We start from the raw sequence: 26,635 nt of genomic DNA, 5'->3' as shown, positions 1-26,635 counted from the left end.
TTCCTTACCCCATTTGCCTGGCAAAAGAGACCACAATGACTCCAACAGCTTCTCATGGAGCTGAGATATGGCATTTTACCTGTTTTTGAGGTCATTTTGGCAGCCATCTTGGATTTTTATGCAAATTAAGGGTTGCACATGTTCGGCAATGAAAGAAATGAATTTCTTGGCCCTGTTTACCTGGCATACGACACTAAAATCATTTTGATAACATTTCACAGAGCTGAGATATCACCATTTACATATTTGGCGGCCATCTTGGTGGCCATCTTGAATATATTAAAATGCCCAAGGGTGCCAGGGTGGCATCATGCAGATCCTGATTCAGTAGGCTTTGAAGATACAGAAACCACCGAGAACCATTGTGGGGCCGAAATTTTTGGGTTTTGTGCTTCGGCACCAGACTATTGTGGTTGACAAAAATTTACCGTGAGAAAATTTTCAACCATCCTTGCAAGCAAGAATGATAAACTGGAGACTACTGGATCCACGATAATGTGTAGTACTATTCAACACTATCTTAGGGGGTACATTTGTATTTATTCATCATTAAAGGCACCCTCAGGCAAGCACTGATTGGGCCAAACAAAAAAAAATTGTGCTGTTCCGATAACCTGACCTACCTTATTTTTTATCTGCTGACCCTAAACTTTTTAGAGGTACGTAAACAGGGAAGTAAAAAACAGAAAGAAAAACCAAAATCACGCATTCATTACTTGGCATTTGATTTTTGCTTGAACAAGGATGTCATTTATGTTTTTGTCCATTTATATGTATGATACATTTTTCTAGAAATGTTGTGGCCAGTTGACTGCCCTGAACCCCTGAAAAATGCATATTTGAAAATAAAAATATTTTGGAAAAAAAATTCCTGCCGACCTACCTACCCTTTATTTGAAAACCATGTTATCGGACCAGCACAATTTATTTTTTTGGTCCTTACTACCATATGAAGATACTGGCCCAGCAGTACTGTCCAACACTACCTTAGGGTGTACATTTGTATTTATTCTTCATGAAAGATCTCAGCTAAGTACTGATTACAACCATATGAAGTGGTGGCCCAGTGTCCTTCAGGTCTCACTCTGATGAATTAGTATTGCATGATTGAATTCATGTGGTTCAAAATTTCTACTAGGCTTTATTTGACTGAAAAATAATAATTGTACCAAAAAATCTTCATTTTTCAAATTTTGTTCATGAATATTAATAAGGGTTCAGAGTTTTACTCTCTCCATTGCACTGTTTACTGAATTAGTGGAGTATATAGTCTTGCTCTGGCTGGGTACCTTGTTCCAATTATTTCAATTTCATAGCTTCCTGACGTAACATACTCGTTCGGGACCACATTGTGCTGACCCGTTTTTGGATTCACATTGCTGACCCATCCGATGCAAACCATTTTATCCAGAGTGAATCCGTATCCAGTGGATGTTGTCATGCCGGTGAACTGTCCATTCCGATAAATCGGGTCATTTCCCCACGGCCAGATGTGTGAGTCTAGATCATGATCTTCTAGTAGAAACATTGCCAGCCTTCTTTTCACACCGTTCTTCTTCTGTGCTGCCAGCACACGCCTTCCGAGAAAATCTCCTTCCTATAAATATCAAGGAAATAAGAAATTGCAAAGTTTGTAAAACATGACACAGCTTTTGCTAGGATCTGTTCATATAAACTACACGTTCATGGTATTAGTCACCCTTCAGGTGATTGTTGCTAAGCAACATGGTTGATTATTAATGCTGTGATAGTTCTACATTCCTTTGCAAGTATAGATATTTGTTCGGCCATTTATTGTAAGATTTTCAGAAAACTTCACAGTGAATAATGAAATGGTTCTTTGTTAGGCATAGATTTTGATGAAACCATAGAAATTATTAGAGTCTGCAGCAATATATACAGCAGTATACCGAGCAGCATTTGTCTTTGTTCGAAACCTCTCTGTAGTTTTTGTCTGCTACCCTTAAACCTACATGTAATATCATGCTCTGATTTTCTATTAAAGCTGCCGTTCTCAATCCCAGGATCGCGCATTGGGCACTCCACCCTGTCAACATAGTCATTGTTTTGCGTCAAACTCCGCTATATTAGTAGATTTACTAAATTCACGTCGAACGTCGATGAGCACGTCGGAGAACGTACATTTTGGCATGAGGTGTTTTCACCATACTTGGTGCGTTAGAGTTACAGATTTCACCGATTCCAGCAGTGTGTCTCTTGGCGCCGGATGCGGACAGTGTTCTCGACCATCTTCCCCCCCATACTGTCTATGCCTCGATCCACAAAATTACAAGTCAATATACTGGTGTGCAAAAAACACAATCTGCATCGTTCGAATCTCTCAAATTGTTAGAAGTAATGTTTTATTAAATTTGGAAACATCGGTGTCGAAATAATATAAAACTTTTATGAGGCCAAGATGGCGGTCAGAAGTCAGAAAACAAGTCCATATCATCGTGTATTACATTATTTGCCAATTTGTGTTGCGAGACTTCGTTTGAATTGTAACCAAAAAAGTACAAAAATCAGATGCATTTCGAAAACTCGGACAGGAAATCTCGTAAATTTCTCAGACGTAATGAACTTTGATCGATATGCAGCGGAACTGCATGGCGTCGGTTATCGATAAGATGGCACTTGCTCACGAGGCTACGTACACTCGAAGTGACGGCAGAACGAAACAGAGGAAGTCAAATCATCCTTTTTTAGCTCCATGGTCAAATAAACATTTCGTTTATTAGTAGACTCACAGAGATACAAACACAGGGGCTCATAAGTGGCTATTTAAGTCAATATTACAGCGTTTTTCTTTCTTTTTCAATGTTACAAATAAACCAGCTGAAGAGCACAACATTTGTGTAGCTGTCTTTTGTGTAGCTTGTATTGGCATGTATAGTGCGCCCTCAATGGGGAATGTGATCATATGTAAATACGACCTTTAGTTCCGTGACCTCTAAGCCAATTCCTCTGGCCATGCCTACTGCATGCGTACAGACGTCGCTGTGTTTACTGCACTAATATTAGTACAGTAAGCATAGCGAGGGCAGGGCAGGAAGTAGGCATGGCTAGAGGTCATGGAACTAAAGGTCACATTTACGAGGACGCACTATACATGCCCATACAAGCTACACAAAAGACAGCTACACAAGTGTTGTGCTCTTCAGCTGGTTTATTTGTAACATTGAAAAAGAAAGAAAAACGCTGTAATATTGACTTAAATAGCCACTTATGAGCCCCTGTGGTACAAACGACACTCCATGAGAAACTATACACGGATACCGTACCGCTTCACACCTCTGTGCCGGGGTATTTAACATTTCTTGATTTGTCATTCTGAGTTTAGCATTATTAGTTTGGCAATAACAACGCGTCTATCTGACTCCGACTCTGTCGGAAGTATTGGGATATCCTTGACCGGATACACGCTTGGCGCGATGAGCGATTTTTGGCCCGAAAACAGCATCTGATGCAGGCCGATGACGTACTCGTCAAAAGAAGAAAACTGATATGCCATTTTGCGTGACTTTTGTTGTCTGATCGTTATATCCAAATTTGCCCGGCGTACCATACACATTTGCCATTGTTGGGTGTACGGTAGAAGCCACAAAACCAAACCAAACGGCCCTTTTCAGGGCCATCAAACTTTCCAGTAAGAGAGAACCCGATAATACATTTTCTTTTTCACAGCATGTTTTGTGGAGGGACCGTGTCCACGGTTACTAAAGATGTAATCGACTTGAATGTCGTCTGATCACGTTTTTTATCCCCAGCAATGCGGCGGGTAGGTACAAAAGTTGGAGAACTGTGAAGAAACTATTGCGCACGTCTTCGATACTGGAAATCTTGACACATATTTTATTTATTTCAGTCACCATTAGCAGATAAGGCGAATGCTAATCGACATTAGGTACACATCCAGCTAACTCGTGTCTGACTTTGCACAAGGTTTGATTGACAGTGGTATTCAAATCCCAATCGGCGTCCCCTGGATCGACGTTCTCACTGGCCACGCACAATTACTCACTAAAATTGTCCCGAAAACTCATCGCTTTGAAAAATATGGAGTCGTTATGTATTGATCAGGTATTTACCCTGCTGTACAGCATTCCCATTTCATAAATTTTCATAAAAAACACGCAAAAAACCGCAATCTGTGGAGCTCTCAGTTCAAGCTACTCGCACGGCGTCTTTTTGCATAATGAGCGTCCTCTCATGTAATCTGGTATTTATAACCAATGGGCGTCTTTAAAGCCGCAATTTTCAATCCCAGGTTCTCGCATTAGTGGAGTTCTCCTCCCAGTCAATCACTTGGCCAGTACGATGTTTGATTTCTATAACATTAATTAAACAAACTGATCTCAACCTTTTGGCACCTTTTGCTAATCCTGCAAACAGAGTTTATACAAGCGTTTGATTGATGGTCGTTTCAAATCCCCAACGGTCATTGATTCCCCACCACCAACGCTTGAATTTCATAAAAAATTGTCTTCCAGTTGCGTTAGAATTTGAATATAACCACAAAGTTCTATCGGCAGCAGCTTCGCGCTGACCACTTGGCAGTCTGTCTGCGCTTTTACGGCCAGAAAAAACTAAAAAGTGGCATTTTCTGGAGCGTGTGCCCGCATGTTGCCTGTTAGGTGTCCACTTACACAATGAACACCGCCATAGCTTCGCGTCCTTTTAAAGTGAGGCTCAGCCTTTAACGCCATAAAATTGCTCAATTGACAGTGAAAGGACGCAAGTCTGAAAAATTTAAATAACTCATGACTGTATGACTGTTTCAGGCAGAGCTACATGGTCCATATGGTACCAGTATGAAGAAGCACGTATTATGTGCCATAATTAGGCATAGTATATAAGAGTGAAGTAAAGCCTACTAATAGCCAACTAATACAGGGAAATATTCAATGACAGACTTTGAGAGAATGGACATAACTTTTCATGGCTGGAATTCTTCCATAGTCAAATCAGCAGTTTTATGGCTTGAACGGAAAATCAGAGCACGACGCTAGACGCAAGTTTTTTTTGCAGCATACCATATTTGTTGAGAGGCTCCAGACAAGTGTTTACCCATAATTGCATTGACAGCTACAAATAATGTGAACACATTGCTATGTCTTCTCCTAATGGTAAGAAACCTACAACCATGATCATTGCTACACATATGAGTGATGATTTTTTGGAAGGACTTCTTTGCATGAGTTCTAATAATATTCAAGATATAACAGATATCAAACTATTACAACAATAAGACACCTACCTTCTCTAGCCTGACTTGGAATGGACGACCAGCCTCTAATGGCGTATGTATCGTATAAAAATCTTGATACAGAAATGTGAGAAATTTTTCAATTCTAAGAAACTGGTAGGCATAGAAACCAACATCTCTGATTCTGAAATCTTGTTTTCTTTCCATGAGTCTATCATACAGTGGAAGTGCCATCTGTTTGAGAAAAAGATAAATAAATATGAACAAAATGTATTTCACAAGATGGCTCCCAGCAAAGGTTTTACTTCATGAATGACCATGCAATGACCTTGAAGAAAATGTATTTTTAGAAGTGACTTTTGGATTGACAGTGTCTTGGGGGTTGACCATCAGCAATGCTTGTAACTTTCTGTGAACAATACGGCAGGTCTAGAATAAACTAAAATCATGTTTCACAGTTGAAGAGTGAAATTGGTAAAAGGAAAATCATACAAAAATGAAAGTCAACCAAGTTTGGTACTTATGCAAATGTGACATGAACACCAGAGGGCGCTACAAAATAGAATGATTTTTCTCCCGCTCACATAAGTGTTATTTATTTGATAAACAATCTTTATGCAAATTATTTGAGTTTCTAAAGATATGTCTTATAATTGATTAACTTTGCACTTTGACACGGCACATTGTCATCTTTGTTACAGCCAGACAGGCGGACAAACATCGTACATGGAGTAACATGATTACGGAAGACAGCATTGTGCTTAAAACTTGTCAAAGGTAATGGTGTGAATTTTTCACGCTAAAAGCCTAATAACTAATACATTAGCTTATGGCAATTGTTTTCCAAGTTTTTGTTGCATCTGTCAGCAACAGTTCCTGGGTGTACCAGTACTGTACTTCCTATGGCATATTAAAATACCGATTTCTTTGCTGGTCAGCATTGATTGTATATTTGTGTTCAGCACTGTGAGTGTTCATCATATTCAAGTCCAGCTCTGTATTCAATTGCCGACAATGCACGTCACACTGGCATGCACCACTGACAGACCAAATACTGGGTATTTGAAAATTCTGAAGAAAGACGCTGGAGAAACTGCAGTTGATGCATAGAACAAGAACACTGAGAACATTGTCAAAAGTTATAGTTACAGTGGCTTTACAGCTTACCTCATTTGGAATATATAGAACCCATCCTTTCTCTCCACAATGCGTCATTGCCAAGGCTCTAACATCACTGGCATATCCAATATCAATAACCTTGAAGGCACAATTATAAAAAATAGCGTCAATGACACTGTAGCTCCCATCCTGGACTATTTAGTGTTTGTTCTCTGGTAAGATATTTGAACATGTGTGAAAGGGATAAAGTGCATGAAGTGAAAATACTTAAATGTAATGTACTGGAGACAGTGAAATATGTTTAATGTATTTATTCAGAATATAAAATGGAAAAAATACAGAATTAGATATATCGAATACTGTGATACAACAATTAACTCAACAAGTCATTTACAATGACATAGTCCCCACTTGTAATAGGAGTATTAGTCTTGATGTGGGACATAAACATATATTTTAGGTAAAAGGTCATCGAGGTCACATGATATTTGGTCAAAAAATTTCTCTCCTATAGTTATCCCTATATACCAAAAATCAGACATCCAGCTCTATTGGCTTGCTCAGAATGAGATATGTGCATAATTGTTGAGGTACAGTATGTGGTGTCATACGGTGTCCAATCATACCAAATATGAAGGGTGTAGCACTTTTGGTTACTGAGTTATGGACAAATATGTATATTTGGGGTCAATGGTCACCGAGGTCACGTGACATTTTGTCAAAAAAATTGTATTGCTAAGTTATCCCTATATACCAAAAATCCGACCTCTAGCTCTATTGGCTCGCTCAAAATTAGATATGCATATAATTAATGAGGTACAATATGTGGCGTCATAAGGTGTCCCATCATACCATACATGAAGGGTGTAGCACTTGTGGTTACTGAGTTATGGACAAATATGTATATTTGAGGTCAAAGGTCACCAATATCACGTGACATTTTGTCAAAAAAATTGTATTGCTAAGTTATCCCTATATACCAAAAATCAGGCCTCTAGCTCTATTGGCTCGCTCAAAATTAGATATGCGCATAATTAATGAGGTACAATATGTGGCCTCATAAGGTGTCCCATCATACCATACATGAAGGCTGTAGCACTTGTGGTTACTGAGTTATGGACAAATATGTATATTTGAGGTCAAAGGTCACCAAGGTCACATGACATTTTGTCAAAAAAATTGTATTGCTAAGTTATCCCTATATACCAAAAATCAGACCTCTAGCTCTCTTGGCTCGCTCTAAATTAGATATGCACATAATAAATGAAGTACAATATGTGGCCTCATAAGGTGTCCCATCATACCATACATGAAGGGTGTAGCACTTGTGGTTACTGAGTTATGGACAAATTTGTATATTTGAGGTCAAAGGTCACCAAGGTCACATGACATTTTGTCAAAAAAATTGTATTGCTAAGTTATCCCTATATACCAAAAATCAGACCTCTAGCTCTATTGGCTCACTCAAAATTAGATATGTGCATAATTAATGAGGTACAATATGTGGCCTCATAAGGTGTCCCATCATACCATACATGAAGGCTGTAGCACTTGTGGTTACTGAGTTATGGACAAATATGTATATTTGAGGTCAAAGGTCACCGAGGTCACATGACATTTTGTCAAAAAAATTGTTTTGCTAAGTTATCCCTATATACCAAAAATCAGACCTCTAGCTCTATTGGCTCGCTCAAAATTAGATATGTGCATAATTAATGAGGTACAATATGTGGCGTCATAAAGGTGTCCCATCATACCATATATGAAGGGTGGTAGCACTCGTGGTTACTGAGTTATGGACAAATATGTATATTTGAGATCAAAGGTCATCAAGGTCACATGACATTTTGTCAAAATATCCGAGATGTCTGCGTGAACGGATGGACTCACGGATGGACGAACAGACGACATGACCCAATCTATAAGCCCACTGGACTTCATCCATGGGGACTAAAAATTGTGTCACTGCATCCTTTTTGCAATATGAATACGATGAGAAACTAAATTTTTATTTTTCGTGGCCTTATACATGGGAGTCTATGGAGATCTGCCTAATACATGGGAGTCTATGGGCGTGTAAACTAAAAATATGCAAATTTCACCACGATTTGCCCAAATTTGGGAAAGGTCATTCCTATGCACTTCCATACCAAGTTTCAAATCAATTGAACTTGTGGTTTCAAAGAAGAAGATTTTTTGACCAAAAATGGGAGAAAATTACAAAAAAATTCATGAAAAATAGCAAGTCCAAGATACTGACCAAAGATGTGCACAATCATTTCATGTCAGCCCAAAGTACTTACATGCCAATTTTTCATGTAATCTGCTCAGTGGTTATTGAGTTTTTTCAATTTTGACTGTTTTTACATTTTTTCACTTAATTTGCATATTTTTGGCAATGACAACTTCATTTGAACAAAATCTCATCTACAGCCCATCATCCATGTACACACCAAATATCAAGATGAAATGTACAGCGGTTTAGGAGTTTTTGATGTTGACGGACAGACATACAGACATACAGACATACAGACATACAGACACACAGACATACATACATACAGACATTTCCCTAGCCTATAAGAATAGCTTCCATTGCCATATATACATATGGCTATGGGAGCTAATAAAAATATGTTGGAATGTCATGAAATTAAATAATGCTATTGAATAATATGAGTGACATCATCAGTGTACACTTCTCTTGTTGAGTGGTTACCTTGTAATCTTTTGCTACCAAAAGTTGTTTGATTAAATTTCAACACTTTTAAAGCAAGGAATGGATGTTTTTCAATTTTGTATTACGTAACACTTTAAAAAAAACCACTGGTTTTGTTTGATGAAAGTTAATTTGCAATGGAGAGAGACCATTGCTGTAACTTTTGTTCATTTCTTTCAAAAATTTGGAAATGTGTGCCAACCTATTGAACGGTTTCATAGATGGACTGTCACCTGTCCAATATCATCTGTTGGTGTACCTGTCTTCATCACTGATTTAATGAATCAATTCACATTATATGAACACAGACCACTGACATGATATAAATTCTGGTGGTATTACACAAACTGTTTGAAACAGAGTAAGAAATTGTTTGAGACAATGAACCCATATAATGAAACATAATCAAGAGTTGAGGTGGTCACTCTTCAAAGATACTATGGTTTTCTTAAGAATGGTTTCATACCTTTCCAGTAAAAGGTCTGAAGTGTGCACTATCAAGGGGAGTTGTTGTAAATTCCTGGAGAAGTTCTTTAGCTTTGGGTCCCATCACATTGAGAGCTGTATACTCCTTTGTCACGTCTTTCAGAGAGATGGCACCAGAGTCTGGTAAGTGCTTTTTCAGCCATGAATGACAGCGTGTTCTTTGGAAGGACGGTGAGATAATGAAGTAGCTAGCCAATGGAAGAAGAGAAAAGTAAAGGTCAAAGGTCAGAAATGTAACAATTTGTCAAAAAACAGTCAATGATTCTTTCGCAAAATGCTTTTTTTGAGAAAGGGATTTAAAATTACTTATTACAGTGATGAAAATTAAATGGACGAATAATCTTTGTGCTAGATTATGATTAAATATGACATCTTATTATTTTCATTCATCAAATATTTAGTCTTTTAAGTGCACATTTGAAATACATACGTTTCCAGAAACAACCTCTGATTACGAGGCATTATGAAACTAGTGACACTGTAAATTTCATCTGACTTTGAAATTCACCGATGGATTTCTGTTTGATATGAAAAAAGAAAAAACTGACAAATCCAGAAATCCCTATGTTCATTTCAGTTCAGTCATGCTACAACTACCAGTACTTCTACAAGTTGTGTAAAATCCACTGATTCAGAAATATAGAGGTCTATGGAATAGTCTCCCACTATTGGAGTAGCTTTATGGGAGGAATTCGCTACAGTGTTTTGCCCTGAAAGTCTGCAAGGCTGGCAAAAATTCAGGATACATGTATGAAACTTCAGATCGACCAATATTTTTTGTCCACAAGCCTAGCAAAAATTCAATCCTGGAGATGAATATGGCGGGATTAAATTTTCTTACTTGTTGAGTCCTAGTCTGAAGACACTGCAGTCATTCTCATATCCTCCAGTTTTATTCAACATTCCGGTGTGTACAATATTTCCAATTGGCATATTGATATCACTGCAGCATAGATACTGTAGTAGATTTGTAGCTTCATTACCTTTGGACTACGAAAACAAATATTTTAATTCAATGTTTATTTACCAGTAGTATCTACTTTATGCATGATACAATCTTAAAGTTGATGTAAACATATAAAAATTCCTATCGACCTAATGCTCTTGTTGTTTGTTGATCATTGTGTTGATTGTCAAAAGTCGGCTGTCTGTTTGTCCATTTGCCTTCATAAAATATAATTTTCTCACAATTGCACTCGACATAATGCCAAATGAGGGCCTTCAAATTTCCAAATCATCTTATATTGCAGGAAAGGATAAAGAACAACCATTTTGTTTTGATATTTATGTTTACTGTCACATCTATTTGGTTCCATCTCATCTTTAAACACTGTTTACACTCCTCCTATACATAATCCATGATGCTTTTCACAACAGGGTAAGTTGTGGCTTGATGCTACCCTTGATGATACGTTTGTTGTCGATGGAAACAAAGGCACTTAACTTTTTCAGCACCATGAACTGTATCACTTGACAATGGGATATGATATGTATATAACAAACAACATCAGGTTCTGTTTCAAGTGTGTATACAGAGTTTGAAATGGCTGCAACAATGCATTATGGGATCACTGAAAAAAGGTCTAGTACAGTGTGACGTCCCCTCCCCTATTTCCTGGCCCATACTGGGTTGGTATACACTAACTCTGTGAAAGTAATTGTTACACAAACACTAAATTCCAAATTGCAGTTTGCAGTTTGCGTAATCTATGTTTCAAATTACAGCACACCTAAATAACACTTTAGCCCAGTCATCTTAATGAAATGGCCTTTCTTATGGGGTCTTTCTATAGCTTTGTTCAGCATATATATTTCCTAAGTGTATTAATGATCTGTTATAGACTATCTGTTACTGTACAACAAAATGCAAGATTTAATTGATTGACTATACAGGAGTTCTAACCAATCAAGTTCTTTCTTTGATAAGGTCAGAGTTTACCTTCAATTCAAATTTAGCGAATGAACTCATGTCTAACATCCCAACATCTTCTCTACAAGCTTTGTATTCATTCTTCACTATTTCAAACCAAGATGGCTTCCCAAATAATCCGTGATTCATGTAGTCTTCTTCAATAAAGTCGTCTGTGAATAGAACGAAAAAACAGTTAGATTCTGGTAGCATGCACATCCACATTGAAGGACTTAAACTTTTGCTCCGACTTTCCACAACGCAACTTTCAAAATAAACAGTGAAAATCAGTGATAACTGTGCAAAACTTGATACTTAAGAAACAAATTACCTGATATTTATAACCTGATATTCATCTGATCACCTGATATTCAAAAAGGCCTCCATTCATATGTAAACGTCATGAGGAAAAAATCAAATTTGGTTTCACAGTGATACACCAGTGAAAATTTTATTCATGCCATGAGTAACAAGATGAGCCCACTCATAATTGAGAGTCCAGATATCTGTCCTCGAGGAACATTCTACCATAGGTTAGAAATTTTGTTTTTCCCCATAGAGTTAACACACGGATGGTGTGCATTTTGTATTTCAAATATGGATAAATGTTACATGATTTGTTTCTCTGGTGCCAAACTTTGCACGGTTATCCCTGATTTTTATTCTTTATTTGGTAAGAGAATGGTTGAAAGTGTCATTGAAGAAAGTTCAAGCAAAATTTTAGGTTTTACACTTTCAAGGCATATATACTTCAGGTAAAATTTCTGGGACAGATATTCAAGACTAAAATTTTTATACTACTTTTTCCTGGTTTGCTGTTTATGTTTCCTCAGTTTGAGTTGTGGAATAAATGAAGTTTTCAGTCTTGTCTTTCTGAAAAATCAATAAATCAATCTTCCCGTAAAATAAATAATGGAATTGGTAAACATTTTGAACTTTAAATATCATTATATTTTACAAAATTTGTTGTCTCTATTCCTGCATTTTTGCACCTGAAATCTGATTCATTGTTGTACATTACCTTTCAAATATTTTAAGTGACTTTTTCATGGATCATTTTGCTGAATATTAAAAAATAAAATCTATTTTGTGGGTAAATATATTCATCAAGCCACTTGATTTGATTTGACATTGACTTATCAGCTTTATCTCCTGGCAAATGAACTATCTGTATACAACTTTCACATGAGAAGAAATAGGAGTGTTATAAATAAGTTTCACTCTGGGAGCTTGAAATTTAGATTCAACGTTTTATTTAGCAAGACATTGTGGGAGATAAACCACAACTTGGGAGAAAATGTCTCAAAATTGGCTGAGACTTACATAAAAACTCTGGAATATGAGGAATACTGCTCTAAAAAACTCAAAATTTATTTGTGTTCAACGATGGACTCTTTTTCCTTTGGCATCTTCTTGTTTGTGTGCGTTTGTTTTGTACTTAAGGTAGAACACACCTCAGGGACAGACATTCGAACTCTCAAACTTTTACAATTCTCTTCTGATATACCACTTATAGGGGTTCATTTTAAGCTCTTGGTGAAAGAAAACTTTTCACCGGCTTAGTTTTTCGAAATTCGAAAATTTTTATTTTTCTCCATAGAGTTAACACAGGGATGGCAGCCATTTTGAATTTCTAATATCGGTAAATCTTGGGTAATTTGTTTCTCTATTACCAAAATTTGCACGGTGACCCCCTATTTTTATTCTTGATTTTGAAAGAGGATGATTGAAAGATTCCTTGAGGAAAGTTAGAGCAAAATTTAAGTCTTTCACTTTCGAGGTGCATACTACCTTAATGACACTGCTTTTTGCAGTTTATTTATTTATTTTATTTATTTATTCAGCTTTGACATAAAGTCAGGATGAGTCGCACAGGTGACTAACACCTATACAAAAGCAACCCTCCAAAAAAACACACATGTAACAAGTTACACATACAAAATTAAAAACAGAAAAGACAAACGCAGAATAAAACAGTCATAAAAAAATACAAGAAATTTCAAAACAGAACAAAACAAAACAGAGAAATTAACAGAGACGGCAATTTTTACAGTGGCACTTTCCCACCCAAGTACAAGTGTTATCAAGATAAAAATTATTGTTTAACAAGCCCGTGTAATGTTTTAATAAAATAGACTTGTATGACCTAACACTTGTTGAGTTTTTGCTTTTTAAACCGTTTCACAGGTAAATAAATAAATAAATAAATAAATAAGTAAAAGACTATCATTATACATGTATAATATCAACAATCACTAATGTGAGAACCAGGGATTGAGAATTGCTACTGTAAATGCGCTGGACAAAAGATAAAGAAGTTGAGGTCAAGTTGCAGGCAAGTGATGGTTTAGAGGTTCACTACGTCATCAAATCCCTGTTAGACACCATAGAACTGGAGACATTTGGATATATGCAGCATGTAATTATAGATATTTGGTCGCCTTTATAATTGCACAATTGATGGAATAGGCCCTTTTAGTATTTCAAGGTTTTGACTACTGTTTTCCCATACATTGATTAAAACATGTCACAAAAAGTCCTACTCCTGTGGAAATCCTATGGGAAGCTTGCCATTATGAGTACATTCCATGAGAATCCTGTCATAATCTTATGATAACCCTATACGAATCCTGTCATACTCCTATGGCAGTCCTGTGAGAATCCTGTCACTATCAATCGGCAATCCTATAAGAATCATGTCACAATCCTGCCATAGTCCTTTAAAGGCTTGTGATGATGAGCAGGATAAAGATAAATGAAACTTACCTGATTCTTCTTCCCTGACATAGAGAGGTCTTTCCCAACCTGCCCTCTCCCCGAACACCGCACCAGCCGCTTCTAGTTTTGGATACAAAGGAGAGCAGTGAAGTTTCCTGGCTGTACTGTACTGTTTATATGGATGTGGAATTCCGTATGCATCACCTGAAATTCAAACAAACGATAATATAAAAGAGATATAATATCTTTTAAAAAAAATCACTGCTACTGTTGATTCTTAATCATAGGTTCTACAGCGTGTGGACGGTCAGCATTCAGAAAAATTGTGACAACTTAGCTGGGTTATTGAACCACTCTTTTTTGAGAGTGGGGATTTGGCCAAGCGGTTCTATCTATTGCTTGTCTGCTGGGTGCAATATGTTGTGAGTTTGAATCCGATTGAAAACATTTTTGTAGATATCACAGTCTTGGACTGTCATCAATGCTGTTGTGTGGAGCTAAATATAGGGTGATGAGTTTTTGTCTTGAAATATGAAGTCATCTTTGAATTTCTCGGTTACTGACCCATTGCTACTGTTCTCGGAACTCCATGAGCAACACAGAGTGCTGACATGGCCTGTAAAATGCCTTGTATGAAAACACTTTGAATAACAGACCACTGTACTAATTTGGTATCAAGTTTGTGTGCGATGTGTGATAGTGAGTATGTGAGTGTGGGTGCTCTGTGCTCTCTCTGGCCTTTCGAAATTGTTAGTAAATTTACGAATTGGGTTCAAAAAATATTAGTAAGCACAAATTATGTTATTCTGAACCCACCAACTTTCAACAAGCACTTCTGGTACTCCATAGATGATTTTAAGGGGATAGAAATGATGAATGATTTCATTATAGACAAAAGAAAATGAAAAATCCCTTTTTAGTTTTTTTGACAATGAACACTCATATTTTGATACGCATTTCAAAAGATTTATTGAATAACACAGTGCATCATGGGTCATGAATGCTTGTAACATTGAAATTTCTTCCTTGTCTCAATAAAGTGTGTAATTTTGGTCAACGGCCAATGAATGTTATTCAATTACTCTATCTTTATTACACAACATAACATGTTCAAGTATATTGTGACACAAATCATAACTCCCTTTGTGTGTGTAGTCAGTGGTTGATGATTATATATATTAATTTATGAAGCGGTCATTAATATTATCAAATATTATCAGTGTTTGCACAAGTTTTAGATGCTAGAAAATCTGTCCCCTGTTTTTCATATTTGGAAAGCTCTGTTACTTTGAAAGTATGAACGTCATCCATAGGTACTAGGTGGTGCCTCTATAGCTGCAGTCATTATGCCATGTTCATCTCTAAAATTCTTTTTAAACAACCACTGATCAGAACATTTGGCAGTCTGTGGTTTCGCACAAATTTTGTCTCATCTCAATCAAATTTAAGTACGCAAACTGAGACTGGTGATCCTGCTAATGTTTTCTTAGAGACAGTTACACTTTTAAAACGCTGCAGATGATCGTCATTTATTTTTTTGTCTGGATAAACTTTTTGGTCATGGGACTGTGTACAGCATTTTTTCTGGATCATAGAAAACTATCAGTATTCATAACATTTGCTGAGACAGTTTCTTGTAAAATATTTTGAAGGAAACCTATTAAAATTGGCAAACTGACTGAAAAATTCAATTTGCAGATCGTCAAATGACAAATCTATGACATCTACGATTTCCGGCTCGCTTCCACCTCCATGCACAGAAAAACACTTGCAGTACATGTTCAACCATGCGCGGTCCGGACTGCAGTTCTGCTGTCTTTCAGGCTGACTGTTCTTGATCTCTTCTAGCTCGGCGGTTTCATTGTTTCGTATTTTTTTCACATCAGTTGCGGTTTTTATGCTCAACTTTCTTTCCCAACTGGATACTATCAATCCAAAGTATTTGTAACTGCCCGCTTCCCTCGATCCGCTTCAACAGTCCATTCGGAAAGTTGACAGCATGTGAGTGTTTGGGTGTCTCGAAACTACCGTAATGGGGTGGGGTGGTAATGCATGACACACCACTATGAGATTACAAGACCCGGGGATCTTGAAACCTTTTCGCGCATGCTCATATTATCACAGGTCAAAGTCCAAAGCCAGCTATCACCATGTGTCGATGCGCCGATGATAGGGGCAGCGTAGGTTTTGAAAGACGAGATATGACAGTATTTCCCTGGAATTCACAATCTTGACTGAAAATCAGGCTTCAAAAATAACAAAATCGTTCGTAAATGGCCGATCGAGCATTCATTTTTTTTCGTAAATTTTCTTTTTTGTTCGTAATTTACGAAAGTTACGAGCGACAGCGAGAGCACAGGTGCTTCATTAACTCTACAGTGTGTGGAGAGGTTCAGAAAAATTTTAACAACTTATCTCAGTTATTGAACCAATCTGTTTAAAGGTGGGGATTTGGCTGAGCAGTTTTGAATATGATGTCTTCACTAGGTGACTGGGTGCCAATGTTGTGAGTTTGAGCACATACAATATCACATACCAAATAGAACTGTTTTCAGTGATCACCTTGAACCATTATACATACATACCGACCACTTCTCTAACCCTGTCCCTGAGGAATGCTTTGTTGTTATGGGTCTGGCAGAATCTCTTGATGTCAACAGGTGAGGTGTCAAATGCTGGTTGGCCGTTGACTATCCAATCAGCAAGTATCTGTCCAGTGCCACCAGCCAATGCAATGCCAGATGAATTGTAACCAGCAGCCACAAAGTAATTCTTGATCTAACAAAAGGAATGAATAGGGCTTATTCAAAGGAATGTCATTGTTCAACTATTAACCCTTTCAGTGCAAAAGTCAATTTTGTTGCCTTTATAGAATATATAACATAGAGAGCAACTTTTTTTCAGATCTGGACAATTTTTTTCAGATTTTTCCTAAAATTTTGGTCAAAGATTGTAGCCATTGAAAGCTTTATGTCCATTTGGTCCAAATTAACAAAAAATTACAGAACAATTCATAAAAATTGGTAAAATGTCACACTGAAATTTTGGTAGGAAAAATTACAGCACTCAAGGGTTAATCCGCATACAGGAACAAACAACAATGATAAGAATTGACATTGATATTGAGCCACTTGTAGATTTTCATGGTGCCTTGGACAAAGATATCTGCCATATTGTAAGCAGCTAACATGGTTAGAACTGGAAATTATCTAAAAATATTGCTCAGTTAGTGGTAGGGGGACATTCTACTCAAAATTCACAAAAGTAAATCCTTCTAATCACTTTTAAATTTACAAATGACAGTATCTCTCGAAATGATATACCGGTAGTTCGTGCACTAGCTTCTATTCTACCAGCTGTAAAATTTATTTGATGTTTATTTAAATATAGACAAATTGTGAATATTTTGTTGAACCCATGGCACCACGTTGATAAGTAACTTAGCATACCTCTGGTACTTCACCAAATAGCATACTGGTATCTGGAGTAAAGCTTTCCGGACCAACAAACATTTGCCTGACCTCAGCTTGGCCAAGAGATGGAATGCGCTTCAACATGTTGTCAAGCATCGGTTCTGAAATTGACAAAACGTCAGGCCAGACTTTCACATAATGTGAACCAAATTATGGTGTACATACCTGGCACAACTAGTGTAAGATGGAATTTAACATGCAAGTCTGTGATCATCTTTAGCCTTTGACAAGTGATTTTCATAGTTTCAATCATAACATTGGTTGTAACAAAGTACCAATTTTGACATACCTGTGAACATAATTTCCCAAAGTCTAGTCAAAATGTGCAAACAAATGTTTATTTTTTGTGTATTAATAGTGAAAAGTCATTAGGGTATGCCCTATTGGTACTGCAAGATTTGAAAACAGCAGAGAATAATAATTTCATCAAACCAAAACTAAAAATATTCAACATATCAGAGAAGTAAGTTTTTAACATTTTTGTTAAACTTCTAGTCACCCCTGCTGTGCTATAAATTTGTAGCATCCAAAAGTGCTGATCATGATTATACAGCAGTGCATTTCATGACATTTGCCAATGCTCAGAGAAGTTCATATAAATTTTGTCTTGCTGCACCTGTCTTTATAATGGCAACTTTTGGTCAGGTTGTTTGACATGTGATTGTTGTATTTATAATTTCTTAAAGTCTTATCAAAATTTTCAGACTGCATATAAGTGGGCAAATTACTGAGACAGCTGTGATCTTATTATAAATCAGCCCTATTGATACAAAACGTTAACCGAATCCACTTACGGAAGTGATCCCAGTCTTCAGGTAGCATTCCAAATTCAAAAGTTTCTGGAATGCCGTCGTAGAAGACAGGTTTAGCATTGGGCTCAAACGATCCAACCATCAACCCACCAGACCACTCTCTTGCATAAAAATGGCCATCCTCATCACGTAGTGCTGCAAACAAATTTTATTGAAAATTAAAATTTCTGCTATTAACTTGCATGGTCATATGTCAAAATACTAAACAGGACAGAAAATGGTATACACAAGAAACCTTTACTTTATTTATGACCAATGAACAATTTGAACTTTGCTACCATTGCTGATAGTTGTTCTTGGGTAATGGCATTTACAGCTGATACAAGATTTCAAATTTTCAAACATTTCAAAGTCTTCTTTCTTAAAATACAAATTTGTTCCATCATAGATGTTCACACCATTCTTGTCCTTTCAAAAACTTTCTGGAATTTTCCTGGCCATGTCTAAGGCAATGACTACTAAGTATTCACACTTGATGTAGCCTTGGTTGGTTTATACACTGAACAGAGTGACTTGATGTGGCAAGTAAATGACCTTTGAACTTACTTGGTAGGTTGGAAGTGTCAACATCTACCAATGGTTTGGTTACCAAGTAGTAATGTTCACAAGGGTGAAGAGGTAGGCTGACTTTTGGACGGCTAACCAAACCAATGTCTCTTGCCCACTGCAATAATGGTAAAAAGGTGACGATGACATCATTGAATCAATCAGGGGGACAATCTGAGTCAAGAGTCTCAGGAGAGGGGGAGTAGGGGATGGGAAGGTTGGTGGAGGCGATGTTTATGACAGAGGTCATGATCAAATGTTTCTGTGATTTCTCTCAGGTATGACATCATAAGTCTCCATGATGGGCCTACCAACCGAATTTGACATTTTCTTACGAGCCATGTTATATTCCCCACCTATAGGCTTCACAGATGTGTAAATACCTAAAGTTAGGGGAAAATTGAGGCTACATGTAGATAATTTGGCAGTCAAATTCTGGACACAGAGTGCATATAGTTGTGATCAAATTCCCCTTTCCTGCGATACGATTTGTGATCAATTTTCCCTATTGCCCTGCAACCCCCCAAACCAATCTGTTGTAAACCTTTGATAGGTGCATTGCAAAGAGGGCATACATTTTGCATAAGTAGTCTACTGTGGCTCTGCTTTGAAATGGCTTCAAAAAGTGAAGCTGCCATAGCAACAAGAACAGGTTAGATAGTTGGTCTTACCATTCCTCCACAATTCACCAGGTATTCACACTTGATGTAGCCTTGGTCAGTTTGCACTCCATATATCCTACCACTGGCAGTGAAAATCTTTTGCACATCTACTTTTTCATAAATTTTGACTCCTAAATAAAATTAAAAATGAAATTTTCACAAAACAGCATTGGAAATGAATGTATTTTGACCTTAATATTCACAGCTATAACTTCACTCGCACATTCTACAAAACATTACTACTTTATTTGTGAAAGTTTTGTGTACCTTTTTGTATTGCAGCCCTGCTCAGTGCCTGACAGACATCCGATGGATTGACAGAGCTATCAGCTGGTATCCAAACAGCGCCCTCTAGGTCTTCAGTGTGTAACAAAGGATGATATTGTGATATTTCATTGGGTCCAAGGATTTCTGCTTCCATACCTGCAAGTCTACAATATTTAAACTTTAAAACTACAAAACGGAAATGATATTTATCTCTAGTTTGCCTTATTGTCCACTGTCAACCATGAATTAAAAGGTTTTGTAAATGGTTTGAAATAAACTGAGAAAGAAATAAACTTACGTGAGAAAGATATTGATCTCTTTGATCAGTATGAGAAACAAAATGCAAAAACTGCCTCAATTCACGGGTTGTTATAAGTTCTACAAGTGTCAATGTACTAAAGGGGGGAAAAATTCCTTGAAAAATTCCTTGAACCCTGGAACTACCTGTGGGGCAACAGCATCTAGCATGCATAAGTAAAGTACACATTTCTCACAAATTATGCTGTAAGTGAGTTTGTTTAGTGGATGGATGACATATTTATGTGAAGTGTGCTGTAGTTCTACAGAATAAACACACAAACACAAACAAAGAATCAAACAAAAAAAAATAAACAAACAAACCAGGTGACGAACAGTGGCAAGTAAAATCGGAGAACACATTTCTGGAGTATCCCACTGTAATTTTCTTTCGGTAACACAGACAGGTATTCAGATAGCTACCCCATTATTACTAATATAAAAAGATTGGCTCCTGTGATCTCTCCTGTTACGTCATTGTCCTCCGTTCAGAGAACTAGTTCTACAATTGCTCTACAAAACATATGATGGAACTGAGAAACACTGCAGTTGACCCAAGCATTAACAATGAACTCAACAGAATTGTCAATTGGAAACTTTTGCAGTCTTAGCATCATGAATTTGCTTTAAAGCACTTTCTCAGTTGAGTTCTTCAATTAAAGATATTTAAGGTATTTATGATGCCATCAAACACTACATAACGACATTTTACCGCAATAAAAAATGTTGAGGTCGAGACACTTTCTGAATAGGAAAGCAAAAGTTGAACATTGTCAGTGTTGTTTGTTGAGGTGTGAATCGTTTGTATATTCATATCACGGAGTGTCACAGACAAACAAGCCGCATTTCCAGATCAGTGGATAGAGGGACTGTGTCTATTCAAATTGCTTGCCTGTGAGCACTATCATTGAAAATCCTTTGTCAATGTCACAGTTCCCCAGCTTTAAATGTTATTGTGATCAATTACATAATTGAATGTAAATTTGATAATCCTACGTAACATGCTTGACTGTTTGTGTGAGCTGTCTGGGTGAGTCCAGAACCTCTCTATAGCATGTATAGTGTTGGCATTGTTCCCAACACATACAAGGGAGAGATTCTTACACAATTGGGGTCAATGAACAGTAATAAATTGTGTACAAGTATGCAAAATAAACAAACCTTAAATGGGCCACTTTTTTCTTATATGACAACATTCTGTCTCTGCTCTGGGCTGTCATGAGAGCTCCACACTGCTTGAAACCTGATAAAAGATTTGAAGTTTTTTTAAAAAAATTAAAAATATGTTAAACAGCCCTTTGCTAACATTCATTAACACTGATATAAAACACTATGTGGCAGCATGTGCCACATCATGTGCGCATATTAAATTATGTGGCAGTATGTGCCATACCATGATGTGCGCACATTAAATCATGTGGAAGTGGTGTTACACCATGATGTGTACACACTATATCATGTTGCAATATTGTGCCACATCATGATGTGCACACATTAAATCATGTGGAATGTGTGCTACACAATGATGTGCACATGCACATTAAATCATGTTGCAATATTGTGCCACATCATGATGTGCACACATTAAATCATGTGGAATGTGTGCTACTAGTACACAATGATGTGCACATGCACATTAAATCATGTTGCAATATTGTGCCACATCATGATGTGTACACATTCAATCATGTGGCAGTGTGTGCCACATCGTGCTGACGTGGCACTATTTGCCACATATCATAATGTGTGCACATTACAACATGTGGAAGTGTGTGCTACAATCAAGAAAATACCAAATTCTGCATTTGTTACAGATGCTGGGATTGACTATGGGACTATAGGGTCAAATATCGCAAATAATTTGAGAACAAGTATAGCACCTTGCAGTGATGTTTTGGTGCCTAATGAATGTACCTGATGATGCTGATCTATTCCAGAGGACTTTGTGGGTCATTAAGGATATCTGGCATTGTTTGCAGTAAAATTTTCCAGGGTCACTGTTGTACCCTATACTGATACAATATATGATGATAACTTGTCCAAACAGCTCCAGTGTTTTTGCTAGGGGTGGTACCTTGGTAAATGTTACTGGGGTTCCCAAGCCATTTTGAACCAGGGTTCCCCTTGTTGGTATATCAATGCAATCAGTTTAGGGATTAGCATTGATGTTACTGGGGTTCCAAAATCAATATTCCCCAACCTTAGCAAAAACACTGAGCTCCCTTGAAAAATTAACATTGCAAATAGCTACAATTGAGGTATTCACAATCAAACATGTAAACCTAATAGGCTATGTTGGCTTTGAAAGAATAATCACCTAACATTACACAACATGCATATTAACATGACCACCAGACCAAACAAAGACTTTACCCATGTTTGAAATTTGTTTTCAAGACTATGATCGTAAAATAATAGAAGGTAATGTGACCTACTTGCTGCAGAGTCATATGAAATATGGGCATTTGAAGATTGTGAAATGTTATTGATTGAATGGAAAATTACACAAGCAGTGATGACGACAAGGTGAGAATTTGCTGATATGGAAAAAGGTTTAGGCCAAAGTAATTAAATTCTTTGTTTTGCGTCCACTCTAAACGGGAAAAGGTACGCGTCTAAGCGGCTGAAAAACACACACAAGAAAATTAACACAATGTAATTTGATTGCAGCAAATAAAAAATTGTAACAAAATTTTTAGTTAAGAAAAGCTAAGCGGTTATGTCCTAAAATATCCTATTCAAATACACTGTGTGTGTTTTTCTTGAAAACCTTAAAAACCTAAGAGGGTGGGGACGCAAAACAAAGAATTTAATTACTTTGGCCTTATGTAACAGTGTAGAGCTATCCTACTTGCATGGAGTGGCCTTATGTATAATTGTTTAGTTTTATGTCGTTGTGCTATTTATTCATTTAGTTTTAAGCATTTTTTCAATAGTCTGATGATATTGCTAAACTTATGGTTGATCAAAAAGTGCTCATCACAGTTGGATGTGTTTAAAGCTACTTTCTTAGGGCACAGTGTATCTCTAGACAGAGTTTTGAACTCTAAAATAAATAATTTTTGAACTCTACAATTTTAACAACTCTTTGCTGAACTTGTGAAAATCGGTCTGAAACATGAAATTTCGTTTTCACTGAGATGTAATTATTTTTTTTTTGTTTACAGTGTGTACATTTTGTATTTCTAGAATATAAATGTGTTATGATATGACCTTTTTCATTATTGATTATGAACAGAAAATGGAGTACGTTTCCTTGAGTAAAGCGTGAGCACAACTTTACTAATACGGTTTCTGGGGTTTGCATTCCTTGAATGAAGGAGAGATTTCTCAGTTTACCTGTGGCCATGCCTGTGATATCTTCCAGAGAGGCATACAACTGACAGCTTATTTTGGCACACTCTGATTCGATGGCCGTTCCTCGCATTCTTCGGAGAAGCCCAGCGGCATGCCATGTTGAACCGCCCGTCACTCTGCAAAACACAGCACATGAAAAAATTAAGAAATACTCGCCAGAACCTGTGTCTATAAATGGTATCATCTTTAGTGTCCATAGAAATGATGGTCGAATATTGTGAGAGTAAACTAGAAGCAGACAAATTCTCATAGATAATAATTTTGACCTACAGCAAAGAAGTATCAACACAAAAAAACAACTTTAAAATTTGTGCAGATCACAATGCTTTCATAGATAACATTTCTGCATGAAATTGCTTTTGACGTAAACTATTTCATTGTCAAACTTTTTCACTGGATTTGGTAATCATTTCCTTTCTACACATAATATCACACAAAAGTTGGCATATGTGGTGCATTTCGATATTTTTTTTGGAAAGTCATCCTTCAGACTACATTTCATCTCAACATGGTTGAAAAGCATATCACTTATATGGTGTATGCGGAATACAGTCATTAAAACTGCTCCTACTGCAAAATATTTTAATGTCATATATAATTTTTACATATTTCTCATCTTCAACAAAGCAGTACAGTTCCTGTCAACTGATGGAACACTGTGTGTAACAAGGATTGAAAGCCACAAGAGGTTTTATGATATCAAATTCACAGGTAAATTTACCTGTCTACCTAACATCATCCATGCATCATCATATTCGGTGTCTCGAATATGGTCCATTTCCTGAGACTGGACGTGAAAAAAATAGTCATTGGTGACCATTTTATAAAGTGGGTAGAAGCCTACCGTAGAGCGACATATTTACAATCCAATTTGACAATTTGATCGACACTTGTCGACTTTGGAACTCTTTCTAGGTATGCATGTACTAGATGCATTTTCGACTCAACTGACAAGGAGTATGAAGCAGTTGAAGTCATGTTGCTGATACAAAGCAAGCTCTATGACAAAGAGCCCACAATCACGACCATCAGACACCATCAGTGTCAATCACTAGTATACCTACCGTCCTTTTTCAAGGACAACGACATCGTTCCATCCCAGCTGGGCAAGGTGATAGGCGACCGAACAACCACTGATGCCAGCCCCGACCACTACTACGCGGGCCGATCTTGGAAGCTGTTGACTGCTAACGTCTTCTGCCACCGAAGAACGCAATCTTCTTGGCTGACTCTGGCGGGTTTGCAAACCCGCTGTTAGGATCCTTGCACATCCGAGGCTTGCTATACAACTTTGAGATAATGTCCTATGATCGCATTTTGTTGACAGGTGTAAGACTTGCCAAAGCGAGTTTAGATTCGGACTTACGAAGCGCAAACTCTGTAATATCATGTTCGTTTGACGGTTAGATTTCTGTACGCTTGTGTGTCAACAAAACGCAAATAATTGAGTAACGGCATATACATGCAACCTTCAGCTGCTGGGCAAACCAGAAATGGAGCGCGCTGGTGTCCGCATTCGCTCGGCCTTGGGTTGGTTTTAGTGAGGCACTCGAATGCTTGTCACCTGCCACTGTGTACGATCAGCAACTTTCTGTCCTACAGGTCAAAAGTTAACATACTGTATCTATATTAACAGCGGCAGGTATTAGTCTATGGGCAAACCGAACAGAACGTTACAACCGACATACAACACGTCGGCCCGGATATGGGTCATCTATCAGGGGTCATCGCGGGTCAACGGTAGAACAGGGTCAAAGTTAAACAGTTCCAAATAAGGCGAGAAAGCATCAGCGAACCACATTAGTACAACACAACATCGTATTTTATTAAATGCTTAGGACAATCTTGCTGCGAATCCGTAGCCTCTGCCACTCGGGTAGCTTGGTCATTGGAGCCCCACTCCCAGCAGAACACGTCAAGGAGTGGCAGGGCTCGTTTTCGCAGCAAAGGACAATCGACGTGATGAAAACCAGGCTTCCATTCCGTTTTCATCCTTTCCATAAAGTTTTAAAGTTACCTGTAATATATAGCTTTAACATTTTCATCATCTAAGTTTTATGGAATGTTATTGAACGGTTTTGTTTTGCCGTTCGTAGGTCGAAGCGAAGACTACGAAGAGATTGTAATCTGCGAGTTATTTTACGTATGAAATATCGCACCTTTTCAAAGTTGCGTGTTGTTCACTTTCCATATTTATTTTTGGCAAAGACTTATGCAATTCACGAACTAGTTTCTCTCTTTCTGTTTTGCTTACCCAAATGAAGTGACTTAAATACACCCCCCTGAATATTACTTCTTTGTTCTGTTTTAAAGTATCTACTTTAACAGTTTAACTAATAATTTTCTCTCGGGGTTGGATGAATAATCTTGAGAAATTGCAATTAGTCATAAGGGATGGACCATTAGATCTTGGTAGGTGGGGGTGGTCACAATCAGATTGTGAATATATTTTTTGAATTTTTTTTCCAACTGAGTCATCATGTGCTTACTTGTTTCTAAGTAAACTGTCAGCTTTACAATTTTTTGTGTTCTCATTTTATTTATTTTTATTCTGCAAACTAGTCTGAAGATTTTTCCCCTAACGTTTTGCTTTGTTTTTGTTTTTGTTTTAGACCACCCTCTCCCAAGATCTAATGGTCCATCCCTAAGTGTATACATATGCAAACTTAACAACATCCATTGAATTCTCATGTACTTCATTGTAAATTCATATATGAAGATGACAAAATACACTCGCACTTGCTGAGTGAAAGAGACAGAGAATTGTTTGAAGAAGTTGAACTCTGCAGCTGTTGTCATACGATATGCATTCTTGACATTTCAATGACTGTGACCTCATTAACAGAACAGTTCTGGTGACCAACGACTATAAAGGGGTCGTGGATCATAAAAGCTGTTGCACTAGAAAGTAATTCCTTATTTTTGGTGTCATCCCCCCTGCCCCACGAAGCTCCTCAGTGCGAAATTCATTTCAGGAAAACTAATTGTTTATTATGAGTGGAGAATACCAACCTTTGTGAAACTTGAAAATCTACACATAAATACACATATTTATAAACTT

General features: G+C 37.2%; 1 protein-coding gene across 1 annotated transcript; it reads right to left on the bottom strand.

The window, feature by feature from the left end:
• Window positions 1–392: 392 nt before the first annotated feature.
• LOC139123278 (pyruvate dehydrogenase phosphatase regulatory subunit, mitochondrial-like) lies at window positions 393–25,292 on the bottom strand. The gene is made up of 16 exons (XM_070689408.1): window positions 24,639–25,292; window positions 23,557–23,690; window positions 21,379–21,460; window positions 19,921–20,084; window positions 19,663–19,784; window positions 18,992–19,109; window positions 18,428–18,580; window positions 17,610–17,734; window positions 16,746–16,938; window positions 14,209–14,364; window positions 11,473–11,615; window positions 10,375–10,523; window positions 9,514–9,721; window positions 6,377–6,466; window positions 5,261–5,443; window positions 393–1,597 (listed from the first exon to the last, which is right to left on the bottom strand). Exons 1-16 carry the CDS (start codon window positions 24,962–24,964, stop codon window positions 1,247–1,249), a joined length of 2,697 nt encoding a protein of 898 aa, XP_070545509.1. The 5' UTR covers window positions 24,965–25,292; the 3' UTR covers window positions 393–1,246.
• Window positions 25,293–26,635: the final 1,343 nt, after the last annotated feature.

Source organism: Ptychodera flava, chromosome 22, assembly GCF_041260155.1.
Source record: "Ptychodera flava strain L36383 chromosome 22, AS_Pfla_20210202, whole genome shotgun sequence".
Classification (NCBI taxonomy): Eukaryota; Metazoa; Hemichordata; class Enteropneusta; family Ptychoderidae; genus Ptychodera; species Ptychodera flava.
This window is presented reverse-complemented; position numbering and strand designations above follow the sequence as displayed.

Coding starts and splice junctions, on each gene's coding strand:
- LOC139123278 (XM_070689408.1), bottom strand. CDS start 24,964: ATGATATTACAGAGTTTGCGCTTCGTAAGTCCGAATCTAAACTCGCTT. Junction 14,365..16,745: donor CAGGGTTAGAGAAGTGGTCG/GTATGTATGTAT, acceptor TTTGAATTTCAG/GTGATGCATACGGAATTCCA. Junction 5,444..6,376: donor TTCTATATATTCCAAATGAG/GTAAGCTGTAAA, acceptor TTTCTCAAACAG/ATGGCACTTCCACTGTATGA.